This window comes from Triplophysa dalaica, chromosome 22, assembly GCF_015846415.1.
Source record: "Triplophysa dalaica isolate WHDGS20190420 chromosome 22, ASM1584641v1, whole genome shotgun sequence".
Taxonomy (NCBI): domain Eukaryota; kingdom Metazoa; phylum Chordata; class Actinopteri; order Cypriniformes; family Nemacheilidae; genus Triplophysa; species Triplophysa dalaica.
Window position 1 is genome coordinate 16,833,980 of NC_079563.1, and position 10,651 is coordinate 16,844,630.

The 10,651-nt window shown below is 36.9% G+C and overlaps 1 protein-coding gene across 24 annotated transcripts in view; it reads left to right on the forward strand.

Annotated features, from left to right (window-relative positions):
* The window catches only part of LOC130412000 (calcium/calmodulin-dependent protein kinase type II subunit beta), a 38,691-nt gene extending 28,627 nt beyond the window's left edge, over positions 1 to 10,064 (forward strand). For all 24 annotated transcript variants that reach the window (XM_056737057.1, XM_056737082.1, XM_056737081.1 and 21 more), the window contains 5 exons: positions 386 to 434; positions 4,071 to 4,146; positions 4,229 to 4,323; positions 4,412 to 4,646; positions 6,987 to 10,064. In XM_056737057.1, coding sequence (XP_056593035.1) covers positions 386 to 434; positions 4,071 to 4,146; positions 4,229 to 4,323; positions 4,412 to 4,644 — 453 coding nt within the window. In that variant the 3' untranslated portion in view covers positions 4,645 to 4,646; positions 6,987 to 10,064. The remainder of the gene's footprint in view (positions 1 to 385; positions 435 to 4,070; positions 4,147 to 4,228; positions 4,324 to 4,411; positions 4,647 to 6,986) is intronic.
* The last annotated feature ends 587 nt before the right edge of the window (positions 10,065 to 10,651 follow it).

The window sequence follows — 10,651 nt, forward strand, 5'->3', positions numbered from 1 at the left end:
GGTGGGCTCGCATGCATTATTTTAATGCGTCAGAAGCTAAATGAGAGCTGTTTAGCGTGCGCATGTGGGCGGCCGTGTGATCTTTGTGCTGCCACCTGCATCAGAGACATGAAGAAGACGCACAGAAAAGCATTGAGGCTGTATATTCAGTGTTACAGCCTCACCAGGTGGCTGATGGGGGAATGAAAGCCTCTGGTGTGGATCTGGAACTGTTACTGTATTATGTACGACTTCATTTGTGGTTGCATCACACTCATGTCAGTGACAGTATCGGTGTGTTATAGTGGAGTTGGTGACCGTACTTTGAGTGTGTGTGTGGTGTTAGTGGTGTGTGTGTTTTTGATGTCGTGTGATCGATCAGTAATTTGTTTTGTCTGGCTTGCAGGAATCTTCAGACAGCAGCAACACAACAATCGAGGATGAAGACGTCAAAGGTGATGAAGTCTCCTTGATCTAATTTCATTTGATTTTTTTATGAAACTGACGTTGGATCAGCTAGTAATGCAAGTAATGTGCTTTGACATAGAGATCTATTAGTTTTTTAAAGAAAACTGCAAACATGTTCATAGTTTAGTATACAAAACACTGATGAAATTTTTTTTACAAAAAAGAAAAACATTATGCATTTCATTGCATCTGAAATGTTAACCTCACTGTAAATAGTCCAAAAAACAACAAAAAATCTTAGTACCAGTTAGTAGTCTATCTCAACAAAAATTTCTTAGTAATTACAAAAAAGGCAAATCGATTGAACCAACTTGAATGAACTGAACAACAGGCAAATTCGTGAGTTCACTCAACTATGGATTTAAGTCCACTGAACTCAATATATTACGTTTTCTTACCAGGGAGGTAACGATTCACCATGAGCTGGTTGAAAATCGATTATAATATGTGACGATTCAAGTCGTTTGAGATGTAAACCGAATCGCAATATATGTTTTGAACAGCAGGGGCCGCAGAGTTGACTGCAAACTCGGAAAACATGAATATGCTGATATTTCAGAAGTGTAAAAATCCAAGAAAAGCAAAGTCTTAGTTTATTAATATTAAAGAGACTTTAGAATAATTCATTTTTTCTTCGATTTGGATTTTTTTATTGTAGTCTAGTTTTGTTATTTGATGTAAAATACATTTTTATTTTACAAAGAAATGGCACCATTTGAGAAATAATAAAAATGTCATTTGTTCATTTCTAATTCGCCTCGACTCATTTTGTAAAAATAAACCGTACCTCTCTCTCAATCCTTCAGTTTTAGTGTTCACTCAATTCTCTCTCTACCTGCTCTTCTGGGAGATACATTTGAGAACACTCCAAAGGCACCTTGACTGTATTTTTATCTGTAGGAACAAGAGAAGCGTGGGAGATGTGATCTAAGGCCGTGTGTGTGTGGCATGTCACTTCACTTATGCGTTTGTAAAAATGACAAAACTGTGCTGGACTGTTTGTTCACCTTGTTATTTTAGCCCTTGTAACAGATTTTGGTCAACCTCTCTTCGCCCCCTCTATTACTTTCTCAATTTCTTCCCGTTCAATAGGGAAAAGCCTAGATAGGGGTTCAGTTAAAGCCCCCTCTGAGGTCAGCCAATCGCCTCTAAGCTCCGCCCCTCCCGTCTTCTGTAAGTCTTGACTGATGTGCAAAGGTTTGGTTGTGTGTGTGGCATCTTTTATCCATCACTTACATCCCAACAAAGTCCAGAACAAAACACAACATCACCAGAGTAAATGTGCTTGATCTTTCAACGCCCTGATCTGTCTGGTTTGTGCTTCATTAACTATTGCTTTGACGCTGTGGTGTCGTGGTTAAAGCTCAGGATTGGTGTTCAATAGTTCGACCACTGAATTTTTTTGGCTTGACTGATAAAGTTAGTGTTCATTTATTGTCATGTTATTCCAAAGCCAAAGCACAATAAGAGATGCTTTGGCATGTATTTGGAGGCTTCACCTGCACGCAGAGCTCTCTTGAGACGCATGGGTTTGATGAAACGTTGTGTTCTCTTCAGTTATTATTACTCCTCTCCTCTCACGTGTATCCAGCCACCAAACTGACAGACATCCTGGGGTGTGCTCGCAGGGGTTCGGGACCCGCCGTCGCGTCTGACAGTGAAGTCACTCCCTCCCCTCCACACCCCCCCGTCACGCAGAGTGAGTGCAGCGCCCCCTGAAGGACTCATCAACCAATCCAACGTACACGCACTCATGCACATGGTCCAAAATTAACTGTAAATATTGCCTCGACTGTTTGAACTATTTTTGTTTTAACTTTTTTGTTTGTTAAATTTAATTGAAGTTTTAAGTCTCATGTCTTCATTTTCATTTATTCATTTAGCAGATGCTTCACAAATGAGAGAGCATTGAACATGTCAGTGACAATTAGTCAATTTACAATTTAAAATGCTTAATGTTTGGCTCAGTACCGTTTAATAAACTAAAAAGACAAAAAAATAAACAAAATAAGGTATAAAGTCCAAGATAAAAAGAGAATTAAAGTTCCCGTGAACTGGAAGTTCTTGTCGTTTTTACTTCCGTATTTTGACGAATTTACGAGTGAAATGTAATTTCGAATTAGTAAAATAGTGGCCGTGGCTTTTGTGTTTTCTCTGCGTTGAAGTTTGACATTGAACAGCAGCAGATTGACAGTTAATGGGGCGGAGTTAACAGATGCTCCGCCCTGGCCGTTTTACATACGTCATTTAAGACTGATAGTCGCTACAGGGTGAACGTGCATTTTCAGATTTTATCTGAACATTATGAGTGCACTTGAATTTTTTACTATTCTCAATAAAAGCTGCAGTATTTCATTCAATTTTTTTTATTTAACTGGGACTTTAAGAAATAGACCATTTATAAATGTATATAGATATACAGTTATTGGTGAGTGTTTATTTTGGACCATGTTTAAAGTATGTAGGGTAGTTTAAACACACGGGGATTTTGTTTCCCCATCAGAAGATGTTTCCTGTATTGTATCATTTTATATTTTTACATCGTTCCATCTCTCTCCCCTCATGTTGGGTTCATGTCCATATCCTGATGCTCTCAGCCCGGTTCACAGATCTGGTGAGTGGTGTGGGTCGAACACCCACCCATCATGCTCAGGTGGAGTCAACTACCTCTCGAACTTGTGCCCCCCCTCCCCAGCCCTCATTCCCCCTGATCCCGCCACCTTCCGGTCCCTATATCTCTGTACAGAGTGAGTACAGCGTGCTGAGTGCCTGAAATTGAGACTTGAAACACTAACACAACTAAAACGTGTGCGTTCATACTCTAGCATACTTCGTAAAGGCAGGCGAGCATGCTGGAGCGTCCCATTTTCAGTTTTGTGTGCATGTCGTGGGAGGCTGAAACGACCTCGCTTGCATATCGGCAGGGGTGAGCCATATCCATCCTTTAACTTCTTTAATGCACATTCGCTGTCAGATTGGTAAAGAGAATGAAGAGCGTATCGTGATTCCTTGTTAATGGAGCAGAATGCTGGGAATGAAGGGAAAGAGATGAGTGTTTTCATTAGAAGAGATAGAAAATGAAGTGGGAGAACATCTTATCTGAGGGTTCAGGATTGGAGTCAATATTACTCTCACTGATTCTGCCCGTGTTTGACCTCATTGTCCAGCTAATCTTTTTTTTCATACACAACTTGGAGAAATTGGCTGTTTTTTTTAAACAAATGATGTGCTTTGACAAATTGCTTGTCTGACTTACTTATTGCCCATGCATTTGTCCCTGGATCCATTTACCGGGAAGATAATAATTAAAATGCAATTAGCGGTTTGTTTTCAAATGCTTATTAAAAACCACAAAACTTTCTTTTTTTTTCTATGTATGTAATGAGTGAAATTGTTTAAGATTGGAAGTAGTTTCTGTTACAGCTGGTATCTGTAACTTTTCAGTTATTGAAAAAGTGCATTAAACGTGCAAATAACCTGCAATTTTATATGAGAGAAGCAAAGTTATGAATCCGCTTTAACTGTTTGACAGTCCTCAGTTTTGAGTGAGTTTATGGAAGGAGATTATCAAGTATAATTTATGTACTGTATGTGTGTGTGTGTTTGTGTGCTTCCCCCCACAGCACGCAAGCAAGAAATTATCAAAATCACAGAACAGCTTATAGAAGCCATCAACAATGGTGACTTTGAGGCTTACGCGTGAGTAACAGTCTGCTTTTATTGTAACCAACCAAACTACTGTAAACTGTATATAAGTGATAACTCAGCTTATTTGTTGCAGGAAAATCTGTGACCCTGGACTGACCTCCTTTGAACCCGAGGCTTTGGGGAACCTGGTTGAAGGCATGGACTTCCATAGATTTTACTTTGAGAACTGTAGGTGTATTTAAATGACCAAAATTGCATGAAAGTGATTTTTTGTATGATCCAATGACTATAAACCTCAGTATGTGTTTGCTTACAGTATTGTCGAAGAACAGTAAGCCCATTCACACCACCATCCTGAACCCTCATGTTCATCTGATCGGAGAAGATGCTGCCTGCATCGCCTACATCCGCCTCACCCAGTTTGTCGACGTTCAAGGCAGACCACGCAGCAGCCAATCGGAAGAGACCCGTGTGTGGCACCGTCGCGACTCAAAATGGCAGAACGTTCATTTCCACTGCTCGGGTGCGCCAGCCGCTCCTCTCCAGTGAAGGTGTGAATCTGTATTTTTTTATTTATATAGGTGTGAATCTAGATTTGTAATTTACAAAGGTGTGATACTGGTCTTTTAATTTATATATGTTTGAATCTAGATTTGTAACTTATAAAGGTGTGAATCTAGATTCGTAACTTATAAAGTTGTGAATCTGTTTTTTTTATATTTTTATAAAGGTGTGAATCTAGATTTGTAATTTATAGACTTGAGAATCTAGATTTGTAATTTATAGACTTCAGAATCTAGATTTGTAATTTATAGTGGTGTGAATCTAGATGTGTAATTTATAGTGGTGTGAATCTAGATGTGTAATTTATACTTTTAAGAATCTAGATTTGTAATTTATAGACTTGAGAATCTAGATTTGTAATTTATAGATTTGAGAATCTAGATTTGTAATTTATAGTGGTGTGAATCTAGATGTGTAATTTATACTTTTAAGAATCTAGATTTGTAATTTATAGAGGTGTGAATCTAGATTTGTAATTTATAGATTTGAGAATCTAGATTTGTAATTTATAGAGGTGTGAATCTAGATTTGTAATTTATAGACTTGAGAATCTAGATTTGTAATTTATAGATTTGAGAATCTAGATTTGTAATTTATAGACTTGAGAATCTAGATTTGTAATTTATAGACTTGAGAATCTAGATTTGTAATTTATAGAGGTGTCAATCTAGATTTGTAATTTATAGAGGTGTCAATCTAGATTTGTAATTTATAGAGGTGTGAATCTAGATTTGTAATTTATAAAGGTTTGAATCTAGATTTGTAATTAATAGACTTGAGAATCTAGATTTGTAATTGATAGACTTGAGAATCTAGATTTGTGATTTATAGACTTGAGAATCTAGATTTGTAATTATAGACTTGAGAATCTAGATTTGTAATTTATAGAGGTGTGAATCTAGATTTGTAATTTATAAAGGTTTGAATCTAGATTTGTAATTTATAGATTTGAGAATCTAGATTTGTAATTTATAGACTTGAGAATCTAGATTTATAATTTATAGACTTGAGAATCTAGATTTGTAATTTATAGAAGTGTGAATCTAGATTTGTAATTTAGAGAGGTGTCAATCTAGATTTGTAATTTATAGAGGTGTGAATCTAGATTTGTAACTTATAAAGGTTTGAATCTAGATTTGTAATTAATAGACTTGAGAATCTAGATTTGTAATTTATAGAGGTGAATCTAGATTTGTAATTAATAGACTTGAGAATCTAGATTTGTAATTGATAGACTTGAGAATCTAGATTTGTGATTTATAGACTTGAAAATCTAGATTTGTAATTATAGACTTGAGAATCTAGATTTGTAATTTATAGAGGTGTGAATCTAGATTTGTAATTTATAAAGGTTTGAATCTAGATTTGTAATTTATAGATTTGAGAATCTAGATTTGTAATTTATAGACTTGAGAATCTAGATTTATAATTTATAGACTTGAGAATCTAGATTTGTAATTTATAGAAGTGTGAATCTAGATTTGTAATTTAGAGAGGTGTCAATCTAGATTTGTAATTTATAGAGGTGTGAATCTAGATTTGTAACTTATAAAGGTTTGAATCTAGATTTGTAATTAATAGACTTGAGAATCTAGATTTGTAATTTATAGAGGTGAATCTAGATTTGTAACTTTAAAGGTGTGATTCTGAATGTGTAAGTTATATATGTTTAAATACTGATTTTTTATTTAGAAAGGTGTGATTGTGGATTTGTAATTTATTAAGGTGCAAATCTGGATTTGTAAGTAATAAAGGTGTAAATGTGGTTTTGCACATTGATATACTTCGTTCATATACTTGCCTTCCCCGGCTTCAAAGCTGCACCCATGTTAGCACGTCACGTTTGATGTGGTAATTTCACAGTAACGTTATGTTGTGTTCAGACCAAACGCGAATGACGCGTCAAGCGCGAGTGATATACACGTTAAGTCAATGCAAAGACACGATAGACCTACTTGCGTCGTGAATCACGCGAATGAAGCCCTGGTTATGAGATGATGAGGCGGCGCGAATGATGCGAATTGCGCGAATCTAGCGAGTTGAAAAATCTCGTTCTCGCCCGATACAGTGCAATGCAGCTAGGTATACATCCGCGCTAAAATATCAAGGTGAAAGTCATCTTAGCTTGCGTAGTATAGACCCAGCTCCCAAACCAACTTTGAGAATAGATTAACGGTGACATTTTTTTTATCGCGCGATAAGAGTCTCACGTTAACGCAGCACGTTAACGCCGTTAACGGCCCACCACTAATACAAATCAATACATTTTTATAGATTTCTAAATTCTATAAGTCAGGTGATATAATACTTGTGTTTATGTATTTCAGTGGATATATTGGATGTGAACACCCCTCATGGAGGTGAAGGACAGGGACGACTAATAGGATGGCTGCAGGGGTCCAGTGTCGGAGTGCTCTGAAATACCCAGCTTTCCTACTCTGGACACCGCTGTCCTTCACTGCATACCAACCAACAATCATCCCTCGACCTGTGGGCAGCTCTCAGACACCTTCAGCACTCACAGACCCTCTGACTTAACCCGGCACGCTACCACATATATTAAAGCCAAGACTTAACACATACGTGAGAACACCACTGCATAGATGAATCATGAAGAGCAATCATAGACTTGAGGTTCTCATCTGTAACCTTTTCTATATCCCGCACGATTGCCTTTACCCCCATAATCCTTTCCGCTCCACTTTTGTCCTCACTGGCCTTATTTCCCCTTGCACCCGTGTGCTCTTGAATACAGTAAATCATGTTTTAATAAAATCTTATTATTATTCTTATTATTAAAATTATTGTATTAATTATTGTTACTACAATGATTATTAGTTCTGTCAGGATTCTAAATATCGCTGTTGTTCTATTGAGATTGTATATTTGTAGTCAAATTACTGATGTTGTTTTTTTTAAGCATGGATTTTGAGTTTTCAGGTAAATTAAAGTCACCACTGTATAGTGTAGTTCGAGTTTAAGTCTCGCTGTTCAAATGAACGCGCTCACAGCGTCACATCAAACCCTCGCATGTAAGATCGACATCATAGTTACAAATGTGGTGATGGGCAGATTCTCAGTTACCGTGATCAATGGTTGTGTTTGCAGGGTGCTGTTTTTAAATAGCTTGGTGGTCACCATTGACTGATGACGCTTTTCCCATCATGCTCTTGGAGGCAGCTGACATCATTGCACTAGTGAGTTCAGGCCTCAATCGGATGTTTGTGGGTTGCCAAGCAGAACTTTTTCACTAAATCTCTCGGATGTCATTTATGAAACTGTCAGTATCCACCTTAATGTGTTCGGCCCACGGTGACCTGCAGTTGTGTCTTTGTTATCGACAATCTGTGCTGATCTGAGTTTATTTATTGCTCAGAAAGTCATGTTGGGGTGTACGTTTACAATCATTGTATCTCTTTAAGGGTATAGAGTAGACAATAAATGTAGCCTGGTGGTTTCAGATCTATGAAATAAGACTGTTTGATGGCTGATTTTGTGGGACTGAGGAAATGAGTTATGAGAGGGAATAGTGCATGTCGTGTTTTATAAAGGCCTTTATTCTGGAAGCAGCATGTTTGGATGTAGAACGGTGGGATTTTAATAGCCATTTTGGTTACCACGGTGATCAGTAACCTGTGTGTTCTTCATATTGAGACTGGTATGAAAGTCTGAGAGGATTTTAAAGTGTTTGTTCAAGAAATCTTGTTATTCACCTCGACTCAGGCACCTACAGCGATCATACTTTGATTTGATGTTTTTCTGTATTTTTATGTCGTGGATTTTAGCCGGTTTTGTTTCTTTGTTTTATTTTATTGAGTGTGTGTGTCTTATAATGCAAGGATACAGCTTGGATGCATGTCTACCCGATATCCCGAATGTGAAAGCGTAAATAATGCTGAAAACCATCACAGACCGTTTGAATGACAGTAGAATTAAAGGATCAGCAGATGTGGTTTTTTAGTCGTGTTTGTTTTCCTTTCATCTGTGAATTGAACGTTACTCGTGTCAGTTTGAAAAGAACATCATGTTTCTTCACTTTGAGAGATTAAGTTTGGATTTGGCTGAACACGAGGGCAATTCGTACTGTTCGTTTTTGACGTCCCGTCAAAAGATTTCATTCAAGTATCCTGCTGAATGTGGGCCTCAAGTCATTGTGTCTTGTGTTGATTTTCATTATACTCCGTTTTATTTTTGAAGTCGCAGGGTAAACTCAATTTAAATGGTGACGAATGCCACTTGTACAAACCGCAAATCTCAGCCGCATGTCGACAAACCGGTGTCGTTTCTTTCTAATATGTGCATTTCGTATTTCAAATAATCAACGAAAGTTCAATACAAGTTTAGCAAAACGGATATCTTGTAAAACTACAGCTACTAAGTGTTCACTTAATATAGGTGGCAGTTGTTTGCATGATCTTTGCAATATTGGAATTTTGGTGATTTTTTTTCATTCTTTTTATTTTTTACTGAATGCTGGTGATCTATTTTTGAGCTTTGTAAGTGCATATAACTATTTTTGTCTAAAATAATGACTATATTAATGATAATGACTGTATCATGGTGTACTTCTGATGATTGTATGGCATGCTTTTGTAAAGGCGTTTGTTGTTTGAGCAGTGTTGATTGAGCGCGTATAATATGTGAAATGATGAAAAATGTGTTCGATATTCAAGTGTCACACTAGATCACATTATGCATGTATGTTAATATGAAATGAATCGTGCTTTGGCTGCAAAAGGGACCTCGATTAATGTCTGTGTTCAATGTGCGTAGCTCTGCTAAAATGTTCATATTTTGATCAATTACCTTCTTTGTTCTTTGAGAAATTATTCTTTAGAAGGCGCTATTTACTACAAAGACTTTTTCAGTTACAGTATGAACAACACTGCAAGAATTCACCTGAAAGTATCTTTGCAGTTTTCCACACTTTTTTGTTTAAATGGAAACTTGTAAGAAGGCCATGCACTGATAGTAATGTGATTAGTATTAATGAACCTAAGCCATCATAGATATACAGTATTTACATTGTGTGTATGTCTGCGTGCGTGTGAGAGGAAGAGAGAACCGGTGTTGGTTTTCCAACACACAACTGCTCCAACAACATCAAGCCGGCAGAAATTTCTAGTGTTCACATTTTCTCCCGACGTCCTTTTTTATCTTTTGCTTACCTTTGACTGCTTCAAGTCCGTCTATAGATAAGACAACTTTTTGCAGTTTCTTTGTACATAATCCCAAATCCTGCAATGAGATGTGGATTTTATTCAGTTATGAAAAATAGATTAATGTAATTATTCTCATGAATCTTCATATCTGTTCTTCCAACGTGCTATCTCTCTTTTTCTCTTTATGTGTTCTATAGGAGATGTACTAAGATGTTATCAGTATTATCAATAAAAGGACTCCTGTCAAAACTCTTTGAATTCTGTCTTCCGTTGTATCAAACGAAATCCCCTCCAAAGAACTACTGTATACGGTTATGACATGATAGACATGTATAAGTTCTAACCTCGGTGTTATCTTCAGGAGCAGTGAGGGTCACTCTGAAGCTGATTAGATAAAACTGTGTGAGTTTATTTTGCAGCGGTGCCAAAGTACACTTGTGATCGTCGCAACTATCCATTTGTGTTCAACAGAACTTGGTGTATATATCCAAAGTATAAACAATACCTCTGTACCTTGACCATTTCAATCATCAATGTGATTGAATTAATCTAATCTTCATTTGTAACATGTTTTTAAAGAACGTGTTTCGGAACGGTCTGACATATCCATGCAAAAGATCATCTTTTAAAGTGTACAAAGGTCAAGCTGTCCTTAACCTCACCATCGAACCCATCACAGACTTTCTAATGGAATGGAATCTCTACTGATAATGCAAGTTATTACTGATAAGATGTAATGTGAACCAATAGTACACCTTTAAATCCAACTGGAATGAGACACAAAGCACTCTTTATAGTGACATTGTACTGGTGTTGGGCTATTATACTAT